General features: G+C 35.0%; 1 protein-coding gene across 1 annotated transcript; it reads left to right on the forward strand.

The window, feature by feature from the left end:
- Positions 1–240: 240 nt before the first annotated feature.
- On the forward strand, positions 241–1,610 carry LOC149229724 (GDSL esterase/lipase 6-like). The gene is made up of 4 exons (XM_089381115.1): positions 241–324; positions 680–770; positions 1,057–1,181; positions 1,299–1,610. Exons 1-4 carry the CDS (start codon positions 241–243, stop codon positions 1,608–1,610), a joined length of 612 nt encoding a protein of 203 aa, XP_089237241.1.
- The last annotated feature ends 18,528 nt before the right edge of the window (positions 1,611–20,138 follow it).

Raw genomic sequence — 20,138 nt, forward strand, 5'->3', positions numbered from 1 at the left:
AGGATTCTATGCAGAAAATCAAGAAAGCACCAAAAAAAACTCATTAAAAGCAAGGATTGAAAGAAAAAAGCTCAGAAAAGCAAAAATTTTAAACACAAGAAGACGCAAAAGCTAATGAGCTTGCATGTGCATAGCTCATACAACCCCTACAATTTCTTGTATGGGTTCAATGGATTATTAAAAGCTAAAAGCCTTAGTGCGTATGCATCTCTGTCTTTAGATGTTCATGAATATATTGTAATGGCGTTGACAACTGGTTCTTTGTCCATTCCGTGCAGCGGTATTTATTTGGCCAAGCGATACAATAGGTGGTTGTTGATTAAGGTCCTCTGAGACTGCCAAAGACACTGTCAAACTATTTCGATCAAATTGTTACTGTACCCTGGACTTCGGGTGGTTAATGATCAACCAAATTGCTGGGCGGAGAAGTTCAATGGTTGATGATCACTTCTCTTTTTGCCTTGATTTATTTGGAAATGGTTCAGAAATTTTAATCTCTTCATGCTTATCTAAAATTTAGTGTATAACCTTTTGATTGCAAATATTTTAGATGCAGACAATCATGTGTTGGGAGAACAGAATGGAAAAAGTAAGGAAATTCCGGTGGCTATGGGATTCAGAAAATGAAATCAAGTTACTCATTAGTAGATGCTAGAATTTTGTGAATGCGAGTATCAAGGCTCGGGCTTACTTTGCTCCATATGGCCAATCTTTCTTCCAGAAACCCACTGGTCGGTTCTCTGATGGCCGAACACTTTTCGATTTCATAGGTGAGTTCCATGATCAATATGGTTGCTTCTTCATTATCTGGTATTTTTGTTAAAGAAGATAGATAGCTCAACAACATTTTAGCACTGACATGGCTACCTGTATATTTTATGTTTTCTGATCTATAAATTTAATATTTTTCCGGATTACTCATATCTCAGTTTTTGCGATCAATTTGACTAAAAAAATTGGATGTGAGTAATCTATAATTTGTATATGGAAGAACAAAATTACTCTTCTCACAAATCCCTCTTCTCTGAAATTAATATTATGATCTTTGATTCGCAGCCTCTGGTTTAGGGTTACCCTTTCCTGCTCCATGGTTTCAACCTAAAGTGTATTTGGATATCTCTCATGGTGCTAATTTTGCTTCTGCTGGAAGTGGCTTGCTTGATTCCTCTCTTCAACGCCTCGTAACAATTCATTCATTTTGAGATTGGATTTCTTTAAAGATTGCAGTATATGCCTTTTCTTGCCTGTTTAGGATGATCTTTTCTGTTTATCTGAAGTTTTGATAAAATTTTCTTTAGAACGTCGTTCCCTTTGAGCGCCAGGTGAAGGAGTTTAGAAATTTCTTTCATATGCTGCGGAATGATTCTGGTTATTCTGCAAAATATTTTCTGTCTAATGTTGCTCTTGCAATCAACGTTGGGGCCAATGATAGTGCAGGGAATTACATGGTGAACGAGTCTCTGCAGGTGACCATTGGCCCTCAATTGTTTGTGGAGTCACTATTAAAAGCTTATGAAAACTATTTGTTGGTAAGTATTAGTGCAGGCCTGTATATCTGCTCGCTTCGGCGATATGTGTTGTATCTGCTTGCTTTCAGCGAATATGTGTAATATGATGCTTCTTCAGTGGGGATGCACTTCCCCCTGAAAAAGTATTAGTGCAGGCCTTGTTTATAAAAACTATTTGCTGGGAACTGTATCAGTACCAATTTTTTTGGGATATTTTATGTGAATTCTAAGACATATTATGGATAGCATTTTTAATAAGTTTATAAGCATATGAGTACGCCTTATTCCAGAATTTGTTGAGGTTAGGCGATTTATTAGCTCAAAAATTTTAGAAATGTTCATCTATGTGAATAACTACGACTTCATGCTCAACCTAATTAACAATGGAAAGGCAAGGCATTAGGTAATTATCACTGGACAACAATGAATATATAAAATAGTTTTAGGGATTCCGGAGGATATTGTTGACAATGAATTACATAGTTTGACAATGTTATTTTTCCAAAAAAAATCGTAACGAACATTTAACTGGTTAAATCCATTAAATTTTCCCCAAAATTATCTTATCTGAAACTTTTTTTTTTTTACATATGTTTATGATGAACTGATGATATATGAATGGGTATGTAGGTTTTAGTGATACAATTTCGGCGTGCTATGGAGATGGTCCATACAATGGCCGTGTAGGCTGTGGGTTGGATACAGGGTGCTCAATCTGCAAGGATCCCAAGGAATATTTTTACTGGGACAGATTTCATCCAACTGAGAGAGTACAGTGGATGATTGCAGAGGAGGTTTTGGGCGGGGATTCTTCCTTCATTTCTCCCATGAATCTCAGAGGCTTGATCCAGTACACAAAGCCCACCCCTTCCCCCTTTGATCCTTTGTTTACGGAATAGATTATACCCTAAATTATTCATTAATCAAGCATGTCCAAAGTTATCAATCAACAATCTAGCTATATATATCTGTGATGCTTACTAGTGCAAATTTTCATTTTTTCACAAACGCAGAATAGCAAATAAATTTACCCTAAATTATTAAACGTCCAAAGATATCAATCAACAATGTAGCTGTATAGGTATATCTGTGATGTTTACTTGTGCAAATTTTAATTTTTCACAAACACAAAATAGTTGTCAGGGTTTACCGGGAAGAGTCAGGGCAGTGCAGGGGTATATCTGTGATGTTTACTTGTGCAAATTTTAATTTTTCACAAACACAAAATAGCTGTCAGGGTTTACCGGGAAGAGTCAGGGCAGTGCAGGCCGGGCTTTTTTGGATTGTGGAGCTTTCCTGTTTCTAGTTGTGGAAGAGTTATTGTTGTTATCTAGTTGGAATCCAGGCAAAAAATTTCAAAATATCTTGTAGATGCAGTGTTTGAATAATGTTTTTGAGGGTCAAAAAAACGTCTAAGACACCTAAAATTATGAATTTTGACTACTTTTACTTAGATTTACAAAAATTCTTCAAAATATGGCCAGAATTTCCATAACTTTCAAAGCAAAAAACATAATTTTTAGATTAATATTGGTTATGAATTTTGACGACTTTTACTTAGATTTACAAAAATTCTTCAAAATATGACCGGAATTTCCATAACTTTCAAAGCAAAAAACATAATTTTTAGACTAATATTGGTTTGGCATGGACATGTTACCTTTTTGGCGAATCTGTTAATACTAAGGTTTCTTGGAATTTGGATGAGATTGTATCATTTGTTTTTCTTTTTATTTCGGTTTCATAGATTATTTTTTATTTTTATTTTTGATTTCATAAGTTATTTTTAATTAGTTTGATGGAAATTAAAATATCATTTTATTTTATAAAGAGTAATTTATATAAACAGTAAATTTACTAAACTAAAAATAATTTAAATTTATCCAAAAAAACATTTCAAATGGATGCATGTTTTATATTCTTAGTTCCTTTTATGCTATCATGGGGCAATCTATGAAGGCCTTGCATATGGCAATTAAAACACTGTTATCTTTTGCCTTTTCTATTCATAAGGCATGCTTTCCTGCATAATATCCTAATCCGTATACTGCAACTCTTATTTGGAGTGGAGTAAGGATTATGCTTGTCCCAATCAAGGCCTATTATTGAAATTTTTTTAGGTTTATGGCTTTGCTTGTTTAGATCTAGTAACATTTTTTGGGGCAAAATCCGTTGCAATCTTGCATACACACTGTAAGGTACCTTTCAAATTGAAGTAAGTGATGGTTGTTAAATTTGTTTCCTTATGTGGGTTGTTGTTTGACTTGTAATTTGGGAAAATGTGGATTTGGTCTATCGTTTCCTTTGATGCTTTCCAACTGATTATACTTGTTCATTGTCATTGGAGTCATCAAAAGTACAAATTCCATACACAGAACTGCCCACTGGGAAATTGGGATTCCATAATCTGGATAGTCTGGCCTAATATGCACAAATTCATACTCTTCTACAGGGTACGCAGAATAAAAAATATTGTTCAGTTGTCAAAGTCATGTGATGACATATTCAACAAGATGATTCAAAGTGGAACATCTCCTGAAGATTTCTATAACGTTGTTTGTGAGCAGGTTTTAATCTCAACTTAACTTTAACTAAATTTGTTGCATTTCCTTCTAAATTGTTTGCCTGTATGTCACAGGAGATTGAAATTGTTTTGACTGCACATCCAACAAAAATAAATAGATGGACTAAGCCTTTCAACCTTTTGGGCTTATTTTCTTATATCAAACATTTGTGCAAGGTTTCAACCAATTAACATTTCATTGAGTATGTATTTACAAATCAATGATTTTGGGATCAAATCCCACAAAGCAATTCTATACCTGCTCTTCAAATTCCATCAAAGTTTTGAAAATAAAACCAGTGAATCATCAATATAATTTTACCATAATAAAAAACAATTAGAAAGCCTTTAGCCAGCTCAAATTACTCATATGTTAGGCTTGAACCAACATCTCTTCTAGAAAAATTCAACAATTCCAATTTAATAATCCTATCGGCCTCTCTTTGTACCTTTTGGGACAATTGCTAGTTTAATTTGTTCTTCATAATTATCTTCTCCTAGATCTTGAAATTGTTCAACTATCTGATTAGCTAATAATTTTCTAAGTTGAGCTCTTAATTTAGACAGGTCTTCTACATCGTTTTTCACTAATGCTACTAGTTCTTTAGTTTTGGCTTTCTCCATTCTGACTGAATTTTCTTTTATCCTGATTTGTTTTTCTAGCCAAAACTCTATTGGTTCTCTTTCATTAGAAAAATCCAATAGCTTTGGATCATACCTTTCTGGTTATTCATTTGTATCTTGTTATTCATCAAATTTTGTTTGTTCTTCACGCAATAATTTTTGCAAGTTTGGTGGAGCATAGGAGGCATATAATTCTAATAAATCCACCACACTTGGTTGTTGGATACTATGGAGCTGATCTTGAATACGGTTAATCTGATCTTCGTATCTTCGACAGAGAAGAAAATCATTAGGTTTCAATACTACACGCAATATTTGAAGTCGCTCAAGAGAATGTTGGAGAGGAGAAATATTAGAAAACATAAAACAATTATAAAGAAAATATTCTTCTGTGTGAGAGGTTGAATTATCAGATATAGTATTATGAGCCATTTGACATTGAAGTTGTTCACTATCAGAATTGGAAGAACAATCAGTGACAGAAACATGTTCATCATCAGAATTATATTGGGAAACCATTTCCCAATTAATTGGATCATATGATGTACTAAAAAGATCCATCAATTTTTGTTGATGCTTGGGTTTTGACTTCAAAGGACAATTATTTTCCCAATGTCCTTTCCTTTTGGAGATGAAACATACAGTAGATTTTGTTTGAATTATTTTTCACATGAAAAATGTTCTCGCCTTTTGTTGGTTATATTCTGAGTCTTTTCAAAAAAATCTTATGCTTGTATTGTGGGTGAGAATAAGAACATTGTTTTCCTTTTGTTTGTAAATATTTTTTTTTTTCCTCTTTTTACCACATCCAAAATTGTTTTCTACATATATATCATAAACCTTTGGATTAAAGCCTAACTGTTTGTTTGCATTCTTTTGCACTTTTTTCATTAGGCAAGCTTTTTGCAAGGCTTGTAATATGACATCTTGTAATCTTGCAAGTGACATAATTTCAATACGAATATTATTCAAATATAAATAATATTTAACAATTTTAGGAATTTTTTCTGGCATAGTTGCTAAATAATGGCGAAGATATGGAATATTCTCAGGGTTTGGATTATGAAATAATAGACTTTGCATTGTACAATAGAATTCAAGCAGATGTTCTATATTGCAAAGTCTCTGTGACATGAATATCTGGGAAAAATGTTATGTGGGTGGACAAGTCAAGCCATAAAATTATTTTTCCAGTGCTTTTGATAATTCTTTTATTGGCTTATCTGTTTCCATTATGTTAATTTTTTTTTCATGTTTCAACCTATCCCACCACATTCTTACAACTCTAGTAAAACCCCATGTGATTCTTAAGGCTAATTGTTGCGAGGAAACAAGTTTTTTGTATTAGACCTTCTATGTCAAAACCCATTCATCCAATTTTTGAATAATCATAAGAACATATCTTTTGATTTGCAATTCAAATTAATCATTGGAGAAAAATATTTATTTTCTTTGCTCCAAGTAGGACATTTTTTGTATTTAAAGGATCAAAAGGAACTTTTTTTTATCATGTCCATGTTTACTTTTGCACCATTTTTGCCAAGCAGACTCAAATGGTTCTTGGCCTTTCTATTGAACGGAGGTCCTTGGGTTTTTGGTGTCAAAATATTCAAAACCATAATGCTCTCTTTTCCTTGAAGATTCACCTTCTTCATGTTTTACTTCAAACACTTTAATCTCGTTGATCTTTCCTTTAAGGAGGGAATTTTTTTCTGTGCTAACATGAGAGCTTAATTTATTCTCTATGCCGAGGACTTATATTTTTGAGGGCTAAGTCTTTGGAGACATATTTAGGATAATCAAGTTTGAAAGTTTACCTTTCAAATTCGGAATAGTCTATAGGATAACTGGGCTTAACCAATCTAGGAACATATTTCTTAAGATTTGCAAGAGCTTCCATAATAATATTTGATTTTTCATTTATACCCTTTGAGACATTTTTTTGTTGATTATACATAACAAGAATTACATGATGAAGTTATGCTAAGTGCTCTTTTGTCTTGATAACATCTCGAGCCATATCATCAATATTTTGCATTAAACAAATAGATTGATAATTATTATAATTTTGAAGCTTAATAGAATCAAATGGATCACTAAATGATGTTCTTATATAATGTAGACATTCAAGATCAGAGATCAAAGAACCATCATTGAATTTAGGAGCATATTTTCCTATACCTAGCTTTATTTCTGGAAAATATATTCCTTTCTCAACTAATCATCTTCAAATATTTGATAGGTATGGATATCTAGAGACATTCTTTATAGTTAGTGTGTTGGCCATCATGTCGTTCAGAAGATGAAGAGATTTCTATAACTTCATAGGTAGGCTTTTTAGAAAGAAGAGCCTTTCTTCTGGATGAATCTAGGCAATATGTACATGTATTCAAAGGAGCTAATATATGAGACTGGATGTGTCTTTTGAATGAAATTGAAGTCATTTGTAATAAGGTTTCATGAAGTCTAGCAGACTATGATCCATTGATCAAGGAATTTGTTGGCCTCAATCTTATAATTGAATATGTAACCTGTATATTCTTTGGTTCAATCTATAATATATGTTTCTAACTTAGAGGCTAATAAGTATGGGACCATTCTCCAAGTAGAGTTAGTTCTGTAAAACCTAAAGAGACAAGAGTAAAATTTCTAGGGCCAACCACTACGATTTTTGAGTTTGCAAGAATGAGGAGTTTGAAATTGAGAGGAGGCATTGTAGTAGAAACAAACTGAAGAATGGTAGTGCTACGTAACTAGGAAATATCTGATGTGTTTGACATATCGAATTCTGAAAAAATGAAAATAATCTTGAAGATCATTAATATGAGGGTCTGTGAGTGAGACTTGGTGGTGAGGTACAATAGATGACCACATTGGACCATTATGAAGTGGAGCCTCAAAACCACCAAACATAGCATTTGAGAGCTTATTATGTCATGAACCAATGATGCATGCTAAACATGAGACATTCAGACTAGGGAGAACGAGTGGATTTACTCCAAATTGTATTAGGCCAAGATGAATATATTTATACCCAAGTTACAACCCCCAATTAATATCTTCCTACTTCATTAGGGGAATTTGATAGACATGTTGGGTGGGTGATATAGGGACATTGATAGAGGTAAATCAAAATAGGTCTGCAACACAAAATTGAAAGAAAGGTAAATCATAGATATTTTCTACTACAATAAGAGGTAATTCCCAATTAGGATTGGGATGGAATTCTTTAGTAACATGGGAGTCATATAATTTATCATGACTAATCTTCTTAAGGATCCGAGGAATTCAATAACATGGTTTTTTAGAACCATAGCTTTCAGCAAAATCATATCTTGAACTTTTATTAGCCATTTTTTTGTACTCAAACTCTATGCACAATATTGCAAAAGTAGGTAAGAAAGCCTATTGTTAGAAATAATACTGAGAGTGGGGTGAATCAGTATTATCAGATCAATAATTTTATTTCCCAAACAGATTTGTATACGCTACTTCAGCTAAGTGAACTAGTGTGTACACGCGACTGTACTTAAAGCAACCAACGTATATGCAGAGAACTTTTGATTTACCCAATTTATCATGCATTGAACTTTAACCAATATATTAGAGATTTATTAGACAGTGTAGTAAAAGAAGAATAAAGCATCACACATAAGCAACACACATGAACACCAAGATATAAGGTGAAACCCAATGTGGGTAAAAACCACCTGCTGCTGTCATTTTTGTCTTCTTTTAATAATAAGAAAATATGTTTACAATCTTGTACTGGCGCAGACTTATACGAGTACGCATGCCTCTACCTGCAGAAGGTTACGACCTTCTCTCATTCTCCAGCTTCTACTGGAAGGGCGCTACGACCCCCTAACTCTTGTATTAACCGATATGTTTACTAGTACATAGGCGGCGACCTACAGAAGGCTACGACCTTCTTTCTTCCTCCAAGGACCACGTTTCATAAATTTTCAGACTAGATCCATCAACAACATCATAACTGCAATTCAATCATCAAATACATCTGCATCAACCAATCACTGAAACTCAATCATCACTTTTTGAATCAACCACAACTGAATCAATCAATCACTTTGACAACCCATCGTCAAATCACAATCAATCTGATCATTCAGAATACTGTCACCAGAATACAGTAACCAGAACCCAAAACTTTGCAACAACAAACAGAAACAACTGAAACATACTTTATAAGGTATACTCTACTTCCATGAGTTGAACCTGCGTGTATACGCGCTTTTATCAAATCCAACTAGCGTACACATCTACAAATATTAATTCATAATTCTTCAACTATTCTGGACTTCAGTTATACCCAAATCATAATATTTACAGAATAACACATGTGTCGGTATTCAGATCTAGACTATACATGATCAAACCACATAATGATAATTCATTTCAAGCCTTAAGATCCCGATCCATCATTAGATCTTATCCTTCATCAACCGCTAAGGTTCATCCTTGATTCATCTCAAGCACGGTACCATAAGCCAATGACCTGCATACTAGATCTCACACTTCATCAGATATTCGATACTTGCACATCTGGCCTAATGATATTCTCCTCCTTATATAGTGTTAGGCCTTTCTCAATACCATGGACCAAAACCACTTAGGACCAATACCTTGGACCAAATACCTTGGACCAATACCTTGGATCAAAATACCTTGGACCAATACCTTGGATCAAAATACCTTGGACCAAATACCTCGGACCAAAAACTTAGTTTTCCAAGATATACGTGCTTTTCCTTCTGTGAAAGTGTGTGTGTATGTATACGCTACTTGTGTTCAGTGAACCTGCATGTATATGCAGCTTGGTCAAGGTGAATATGCGTATAAATTTCTTTCTTCATGCTTTGTAGTTTGATATGTAATTCTTTGTTGTTGACATGTTGTACTGTGATCTTTCATCTGAGTGAGTTGCCATCAAGGACAACACCTGTATCATAATGCCAAAAATCTCCCCTTTTGGACTTGATGGCAACAGCAACACCAAGTCACTCTCCCCCTTTGACATCAAGGGCAAAGGGTCATGCTCCTCCTGAGTACATGCTGAATTCTCTGATTGAGCTCCCATGCTAAGATGTACTGAAACTGTCCATGCTCCCCTTGAGCACAAGCAAAGTCTACAAAAATATTTTCTAAAAGAATAACATGACTCTATAACTCAACTATGTGAGGATGACCTTCCTATCATCAACGACTAATACATACATCCATCTCCCAACCAAGTGGGGATATACTAATTATTTATACATGAAAAAAACAAGAAATATTACATCATCCATCCCATGTAAAGTGGGGATATAAATTACATCATTTGTCCAAGAGGACTCATTCAAATGTATGAGAATACATATCACACCCTATACTTTTACATGACTTGAGAAAAAAATGGTATAAATATCTGAAGCCATAGCTGGACTCAACAACCATAATGCCAACAATGTTGAATGTATGCGAAGGCTAATGCTCCCCCTGAACCGGTGCTACTTGTGCATTGTTAACAGGTCAAAGATCAAGGCATATTTGTTAGTAAGATAAAATTAATGAACAAAGCATATTAATCATCAATATCAGTCAGAGCACCCATATCAGAGCCTGCCCTACTATTTTTCTTGTTTGATAATCATATACGCTCCTTGAACCACAGAAACCTATGTGTGTATGCGATTACACTTCATGAAACATGCGTATAATAACATTTCTTTGAAAATTTTGATTTAACAACAGGATGATGCAGCAATTATTCCCAGTTTTTGTCTGAGATATTCAAATGTCTCTCTGGGCAGTGGTTTAGTGAATATATCAATAACAAGTTCCTTGGAGGGAACATATTCCAATTTGACATTTTGTTCAAGCACTTGTTCACGTAGAAAATGGTATTTGATGGGTATGTGCTTGGTCTTGGAGTGCATGACTGGATTCTTTGAAATATTGATGGCACTTGTATTATCACATAGAATGGAGATGGGTGGATTGCATGTGATTTGAATGTCTTGCAATGTTTTCATCATCCAAAGAAGTTGTGTGTAGCAAGATGCAACAACCACATATTCTGCTTCAGCTGTAGATAACGCAATTGAAATTTGTTTCTTGCTGAACCAAGACACTAACCTGGAACCCATATAGAATGCATCACCACTAGTGCTTTTTTTGTCATCAACACTTCCTACCCAATCTGCATTTGTATATGCATGAAGAGTAATATTTGTATCTCTAGGATACCATAAACCAAAGTTTTGTGTTCCTTGAAGATATTTGAAAATACTTTTGACTGCTTGAAGGTGTGATTCCTTTGGATTTGCTTGGAATCTTCCGACTATTCCTACTGCATGCATGATGTCAGGTCGAGTACCTGTTAGATAAAGTAGACTGCCAATCATGGATCTGTAAGTTGGTTGATGTACTGTTGTTGATTCATCATTTGAGATGAGACTGCATCCTGTTACCATTGGGGTACATAGAGGTTTAGAATCTTCCATGCCGTACCTTTTCAAGATCTGTTTGAGATATTTGGTTTGTGAAAGAAAAATACCATCATTATTTTGCTGACCTTGTAGACCAAGAAAATAGGTAAGTTCACCAAGCAAGGACATTTCAAATTCTTGCTGCATTACTGAAGCAAAATTCTGACTCCTGGATTCTTCATTGCTACCAAAAATGATATCATCAACATAAACAAAAATTATTAGCAATTTATTAGTGTCAATCTTTGTATATAGATTGTTATCTACTGACCCTTTTGAGAAACCTTGTTGGTGTAGATATTTGTCAAGACAGTAATACCAGGCCCTTGGAGCTTGTTTTAGACCATAAAGAGCCTTTTTGAGTTTGCATACAAGTTTTGTATCATTTCCAAGAATGAATCCTTCTGGTTGTTCAATATAGACTTCTTCTTCTAAATCTCCATTAAGGAAGACATATTTTACATCAATTTGGTATACCTTGAATTTCTGACAGCTAGAAAGAGCAAGAAACATCCTTATGGCTTCAAGTCTAGCAACAGGTGCAAAAGTTTCTTCAAAATCTATACCTTCTTGTTGAGCATACCCTTTACAAACAAGTCTAGCCTTGTTCCTAATAACTTCTCCATTTTCATTCAGCTTTTGAATATCCATTTAGTTCCTATAATATTTTTATCATGAGGTCTAGGAACTAATTCCCAAGTATTATTCTTTTCAATTTTCTCAAGTTCTTCATTCATGGCCTTGACCCAACATTCATCTTTGCATGCCTCATTTACATTTTGAGGTTCGGTGGAGGATAGTAATGCTAGATAGCTTGAGGTTTCTATAATAGTTCTTCTTGTCTGTACACCTGCCTCTTTTTACCCTAAAATTTGAGTTTCTGGGTGGATTTTCTGAACATACCTGGACAGAGTCTTTTGTTATATCGTTATCTCTTCTTTTATTGCTTTGGTTTCTTCTTCAGAATCATTGTGATTTGTGGGAAAATAATCCCCATCTTCTTCATTGTCATAATCTTCGATTTTTATCTGTTTTGGATTTTTGCATGCTTCATCAACTACAACATCAATACTTTCAAAAAATTTCCCAAGTCTTTTATTATAACATTTATATCCTTTACTTCGGGAAGAGTAACCAGGAAGAATACCTTCATCTGCTTTGGGCTTAAACTTACCAAGTTTTTCATCAGTCCTTTTGATATAACATTTGATTCCAAAAACTTTAAAGTATTTTACAGTAGGAGCCTTACCATACCAAAGTTTATGTAGAGTTTGAGTGTTGTTTACCCGAAAATTTGCTTGTTTGAGAATAGTTATGGCGGCGAATGCAGCTTCACCCCAGAAGTTTGCAGGAGTTATAGACTCATCTAGCATAGCTTGAGCCATTTGTTGAACAATTCTGTTCATTCTTTCTACCACTCCATTTTGCTGAGGAGTCCTTGCGGTTGTGAACGGATTTTTATTCCATGTTGTTCACAAAAGTCAAAGAATTCATCCGAGGTAAATTCCCCTCCTTGATCAGATCTGAGGCATTTGATTTTGCAATATGATTCATTTTCAACCAAAGCTTTGAAGGCTTTGAACTTTGCAAATGCTTCATCTTTATGCTTTAGAAGACCTATCCAACACATTCTAGAAAAATCATCAATGAACAAAATAAAATATTCCTCTCCACGAGGTGAATTTTTCCTTGATGGTCCACATAAATCAGTATGGACAAGTTCAAGAGGCTTACTCACTTACCCTTCTTTTTCAATGAAGTGAGATCCGGTTTGCTTACCGAATTGACATTGTTGTCATATTGTATTTTCAGGGACGCTGATATCTAGAAGATCACGAACAACCTGGAATCTGCATGCTTTTGTTATTTGAGAAAAGCTTAGATGTTCCAATCTTCTATGCCATAGTTAGTTTTCATCATTTTTGCTTAGATAGAATTGTTGTTGTCCTCCCTTGAGTATGTATATGTTGTTTGGAGTTCTTGTACCTTTGATCACAATTTCTCCTGTATCAATCTCACAAACAACACATCCGTTTGATCAAAACACCACTTCATTTCCTTGATCACACATTTGACTAACACTCAACAGGTTAAGCTTTAGACCATTTACATATGTAACATTCCTAGCTTTAACCTTTTCTTTCAAGAAAACAGAGCCTTTACCTTTTATGACAGCAGGAGTGTCATTTCCAAATGAGACATTCTTTTCCTTTTCTAAGGCATTATATGAGTGAAGTTTTTCTTTGTCACCTGTCATGTGTTTTAAGCATCCACTATCGATGTACCACTAATTTTCCTGTCCTTTTGCATACAAAGCTATACCACATCTTTCTGTTTGAGGTTCTTTCCTTCTCCATATCTTGGGATTTAATGGAGTTTGCTCCTTTTGGGATGTTTGCTGAAATTTGCTCCTGCATTCAGATTTGTTATGAAACCATCTCACAAAAAGACAGAAAAGATAGATCAACGCCTTAGAATTCAGCCTCTTCGAGCAGGCAACCTCCTTTACATTACAAAAATGAATGATTCTTTGATGATTCAAATGACAAAACCTCCTTTCTATATATAGGAGTCTAAGGAGTCACAATATAATCCAGCTGACCTAACAATAATAATACAAAGGCACAAAAATAACAATAAATGGATTCTATGGGGCACAGTAATAACAATATGGGGACAATAGGGGCACAACAATATTAATAAGGGATATAACTACAATAATAATGGGGTAATCACTAGTATTATAGGGACCTAACATGCCCCTCTCCTTCAAAAAAGTGTTGTCCTCAATGCTTGAGTAGTTCTGGATGCTTCTGTATAAAATTATCATCCTCCCATGTGGAATCTTCAGCGGATAAGTTCTTCCACTTGATGAGATACTCCAAAATTGATCGATTTCGTAGCTGTCGAATTCTTGTTTCTGTGACTGCTTCTGGTTCCAATATAATTTTTCCTTCCTCGTAAATTTCTGGAAATATTGTTTGAACTGGGAGCTTGTCGCCTATAACCTTCTTTAAACATGAAACATGGAAAAATGGGCGCACTCGAGAAGCTGCAGGAAGCTCCAATTTGTATGCCATAGTACCAATCTTTTGCAACACCTTGTAGGGACAGTAATACTTTGGTGATAATTTATTATCCTTCTTAGCTTGCTTGAGGGACATTTGTTTATATGGTTGTAGCCATATGAATACCCAATCACCTACATCAAAACTTCTTTCACTGCGATGTTGATATGCACGTTGTTTTATTCTATTCTACGCCAACACGAGTTTATCTTTTAAGAGTTGGAGGACTTGTTGTTGATGCTTGATGTGATGTTCCACTACTGGAACCTTAGAATTTTCTCCTAAATATGATGTGATGGATGGTGGTTGATATCCATAAAGTGCCATAAATGGGGTCATTTTTGTTGCTGTATGGAAGGAAGTGTTATACCACCATTCAGCTAGAGGCAACCATTTGACCCATTGTGTCTGTTTATCAGATACAAAGCAACGAAGATATCCTTCCAGACGTTTGTTTACTATCTTAGTTTGCCCATCAGATTGAGGATGATAAGATGAGCTATGAGCTAACTGAGTACTGAGACAAGAAAATAATTCTGTCCAAAAATTTCCAGTGAAAATGGGATCTCTGTCACTTACAATAATCTTTGGGTTTCCATGTAGCTTTTGAATTGTTTCCATAAAAGTAGTAGAAACTGTACTAGCTTTAAATGGATGTGATAATGCACAAAAGTGTGCATACTTGGTAAGTCTCTCAACTACCACCATGATGACACTCTTTCCCTCAGATTTGGGTAAACCTGTGATAAAATCCATTGAAACCTCCTCCCAACGTTGGCTTGAAATGGATAAAGGCTGTAATAGACCCAGGGTCTTAATTGTTTCAACTTTATTTTGTTGGAAAACCAAACATTCTTCCACAAAATTTTGAATTTCCGATTTAAGGCCATCCCAAAATAATTCCTGCTTAACCCTGTGGTAATTTTTTAAAAATCCTGAGTGCCCTCCTAAGGGAGAAGTGTGAAATTCCATAAAAATCTTTTGTTTCAGTTGGGAATTCTTACAGAGGTATAAGCAATCTTTGTACCATAACGAATCATTTTGCCAGCTAAATGTATCAGATGTACTAGAATCTTGTTGTAACTTTTGAATAAGTGCCCACACTTCTTCATCATTCTTCCATTCCTCCCTTGCTTTGTTTATCCAATCTAGTTGGATAATAGAAATGGTGCACAACAACGCTTCCACATCCTCATCCTTTCTTGAGAGTGCATCTGCCACCACATTTTACTTCCCTTTTTTGTATATGATTTCAAAGTCATAACCCAACATCTTTGTGACCCACTTTTGTTGCTCTTCAGAGGATAATATTTGTTCTAAAAAGAATTTAAGGCTATCATGATCCGTTTTTACCTTGAAGTGTCTTCCCATTAGGTAGGGTCTCCATTTCTTAAGTGCATGTAGTATTGCCAACATTTCCTTCTCATAAATGGCTTTGTGTAAAAACTTTCCCTTGATTGGACGACTTTCAAAAGCAATGGGACTTTCATCTTGCATTAAAACAACACCAATTCCATTTCCTAAAGCATCACATTCCACAATAAAGGTTTTTGTGAAGTCCGGTGTAGCTAAGATTGGTGCTTGGCACATTGCCTCTTTAAGATGTTCGAAGGCCTTTGTTGCTTCTGGAGTCCATGAAAATGCATCTTTCTTCAATAATGTTGTTAGAGGTGCTGCTATTCTCCCATAATTTTTAACAAACTTGCGATAATACCTTGTCAACTCGAGAAATCCTCGCAGATGCTTTATGGATGTGGGGATTTTCCATTCCTTAATGGCTTTAATTTTGCTAGGGTCTACCTTAACTCCTTCATGAGATACAATATGACCCAGATATTCCACCTCTTGTACTCCAAAGAAACATTTGGATCTTTTTGCATATAACTGTTTCTCTTCCAAAAGTTGTAGCACCCTGTCAACATGTTCAACATGATCCTTCCAAGACTTGTTGTAGATTAGTATATCATCAAAAAATACTAACACAAATTTTCTAAGGAAGGGTTTGAAAATGGAATTCATCAAACCTTGAAATGTAGAAGGTGCATTGGTAAGGCCAAAAGGCATGACCAAAAATTCATAATGACCCTCATGAGTTCTAAATGTTGTTTTCGGAATGTCTTCCAGCTTCATTCTGATTTGATGATATCCTGAACGAAGATCCAACTTGGTGAAGTAAATTGATCCATGCAATTCATCCAGTAATTCATCAATGATAGGAATGGGAAACTTATCTTTAATAGTGAGCTTGTTGAGCTCCCTATAATCCGGACACATGCGCCATGATCCATCCTTCTTGTGCACCAATACTACTGGAGCAGAGAAAGAACTTTGACTAGGTTGAATTATACCAGCCTCTAGCATTTCTGCAACCATACGTTCAATTTCACTCTTTTGGGCATAGGGATATCTGTACGGCCTGATGTTTGGAGGAACACTTCCTAGAATCAAATGAATAGCATGATCATGATCACAGATAGGTGGGAGACCTTTGGGAGTCTCAAATACCTTGGAATGATTGTCCAAGACTTTTTGGAGATCTAGAGAAATAGATGATTTCGATGTGGAAACATCTAGTGAACATAATTGTGCAATTACACCTCTTTGTTTCCTTTTTAGAAGCTTTGTCATACCGTTAGAGCTGATTATCTTTCCCGGTTTCCCTGCAATACCCCTTAATTCAACTTCCTTTCCTTTCGCAGAAAATTTCATGAAAAGTTCTTGAAAATTAAAAGCTATTGTACCCAAGGATTGTAGCCATTGGACTCCTAGTACAACATCAGCACCTCCCATTGGAATGGAAAGCATTGGGCTAAGCATTACATATTCTCCCATGGATATCTTGATATTATGGCACTTTCCAGAGCAATTTATTTTTCATTCATTTGCAACCATCACTTGACACTCTGGTGCTGGATATAAGAAGCAATTCAATTCTTTTGCTACCTTACAATGAATAAAATTGGGGGTACTTCCTGAATCAATCAACACTATTACCTTTTTCTTCTTGATTTGTCCTTCTATCTTGATGGTTTGAGGAGTGGTAATTCCCGCCAATACATTACAAGATATGGTTGGATTCATTTCTTCTTTATCTAGGCTTTGTTCATGGAGTATATCCTCTTCTTTTGACCTTTCTTGCTCCTTTTCTTCTTCCTCTTCACAATCTATGTAGAATAATTTCTTCTCAGCACACTTATGACCTTTAGTGTATTTTCTATCACAACTGTAACAAATGCCTTTTGCTCTTTTCTCTTCCAATTGTTGTGGTGTCAACCTTATAGGTTGTGGAAGACTAGGGGCAACAACACTTCCATCTTTATAGTTGTGAGTGGTATGCTTCCTGGTTGCCATAATTTTGCTTTCCATTTTTCTTGCTAACCTGAATGCCTTCTCTAATGAATCAGGTTCCCAAAGGCGAACATCATGTTGGATATTACCCTTTAAAGTCCCTATGAACACATCAATCCTATGCTCATTTGGAATATTTTTTACCCTTATGTTCAATTTTTTGGAACTCTTCAATGTGCTCCATTATTGAACCCTTTTGTTTGAGACTTATCAATTGGCTAAAAAAAGTGTTGCTTTTTGTATCCTCATAATGTACTGTCAATTCTTCCGTAAAAATTGCCCAAGTGATAATTTTTTTACGAGAGCAAAGCCATTGATACCATAAAAACTGATTTGGTTCCAAATATAAAGTTGCAATACGTACCTTTTGTGTGTTTTTCACATTATTGAGATCGAAAAATTGCTCCATCTGTAATATCCATGTTGCGGGATCCTTGCCATCAAACTTCCTCATATCGATTTTTGGAATATGGTGGGTCTTAGATCCAACATTAGAGTCTATGAAATCATGATTACATTTCTTTTATTCGCATCATGAGTTTCCTTTACTACCCTTTCACCATTTGTAAGTATTTCTTGTAGAAAATTTGTCAAAGTTGTCTTCAAATCTGCCATGTCTATCTTCAAATCTGTCATGTCTCTCTTCAAATATGTCTTCAAATCTATCTTCAAATCGTCCATCTTAGCTTCCACGCCCTTTATCTTAGATTCCACGCCATTTATTTAGCTTCTATTAGCTTTTGTGAGAGTGACATTTGTTGCACTTGGTCTTGTAATTTTGATATATCATGTAGCATTTCTTCCTCTTCTTCATGAGTCATGCTAGAGCTTTTAGGTTGCTTACTAGGTGTTTGCATTTTATTTCCTTGGAGCATCAGTTACCGATAATAATGCTCTACTATGCCCTTTGAATTCCTTCAAAATAATTTTTCAAACCAAGCTTAAGCAAAAATTTAAAAAAATCTACACAGCTTTTTTCACTTTGTAGTAGCTCAATATTGCCTCTAATGTATCTCTGTAATTTCGTATCATCCATTTCTAAAATTGCAACCTGCAGTAGCCCTCTATGTCCTCTTTCCAATGTCACCGGTCTGATCCAAATTGGATTCTCCAAGGAAGAGTTATGCCAAATTTCCCACAGTGACATGATTATAGACTAGTTCAATAGAGCGAAATTGTATGACATGCCACGTGTCCCTGTTTCGACCTTTGGCTCTAAAAATAGAAACTACAGTCTGTCCTATTTTTGTAACTTTTTATGAAACTTCAATCTGATGCTCAGAGAGAAAGTTATGATGATTTTCCCCAGGTCACCTGTTTGGAATGTAATTTAGGAATCTACAAAAATACCAACTTCCTTAGATCATATCTCCGCAAATATAGTGCAAAAAGCTCTGAAATTTGGACCCAAGGTTCAGTGCAATTTCGTATCAAATGGGTTTTTTTTTCACTTCTGAAATGTTGCAGAAAAAAAGTTATAGCGAAAATGCCACGATGACCTATTTGGGGTAGCGAAACCCTAGAATCCAAAGCTCTGATACCAAATGTTATGAAACCAGCTCACAAAAAGATAGAAAAGATAGATCAACGCCTCAGAATTCAGCCTCTTCGAGGGGGAAACCTCCTTTACATTACACAAATGAATGATTCTTTGATGATTCAAATGACAAAACCTCCTTTCTATATATAGGAGTCTAAGGAGTCACAATATAACCCAGTCGACCTAATAATAATTATACAAAGGCACAAAAATAACAATAGAGGGATTCTATGAGGCACAATAATAACAATATGGGGACAATATGGGCACAACAATATTAATAAGGGATATAACTACAATAGTAATGGGGTAATCACTAGTATTATAGGGACCTAACAAGATTCTTCATGGCCAAAATTGTTACAGATTGAGCATTCTATTTCATTTTCAAGAAGAGAAAAGTTATTATAGGAACTTTTCTTGATCCCTGTCACATTCCTTTGATTCCGTTATCTAGTCATGATGTTTTTGTAAGCAACACATTGAGCAATGTTGTGTCCAAAATTATGACATGAGAAACATTGACCATTAAAGAAGTTCCTGTGATTATCGAATCTATTGACCTGGTGATTGTAGTTTCTATTGATATTCATCTTTGGAGCAAATTGAGTATGATTAACGTGAGGTTGGTTGTGGCTTCTATTCAACCTTAGAGAAAATTGAGTTTGATTTACCTGGTGATCTACTTTATGCCTTTCCTGACGATTGTCATATTGTTCACTGTTCTTTGCTGCATCAAGATAGCTTTTAGTGGAGGTTGACGACTTCTGTGATTGAGATGCTTATTCAGTATATCCAAGACTTGTCTTTATTTAAGGAGAATGCTGCACTTTGATAATTTCATTTAAGGTTTCTGATCCTTTAGCAAATCTAAGATTGAGATATTTCATTTTCTCAAGATCCTTTCTTAGACCCAATTTCACATTCTAGTTTTTCATTGTGTTTTTATTTTTCAGCAAGTTGGTATGTCAAGGTATCTATAATCATATTCTTTTC

Source organism: Pinus tabuliformis, chromosome J, assembly GCF_031772625.1.
Source record: "Pinus tabuliformis cultivar Carrire ecotype Pingquan chromosome J, CPIR1, whole genome shotgun sequence".
NCBI lineage: Eukaryota > Viridiplantae > Streptophyta > Pinopsida > Pinales > Pinaceae > Pinus > Pinus tabuliformis.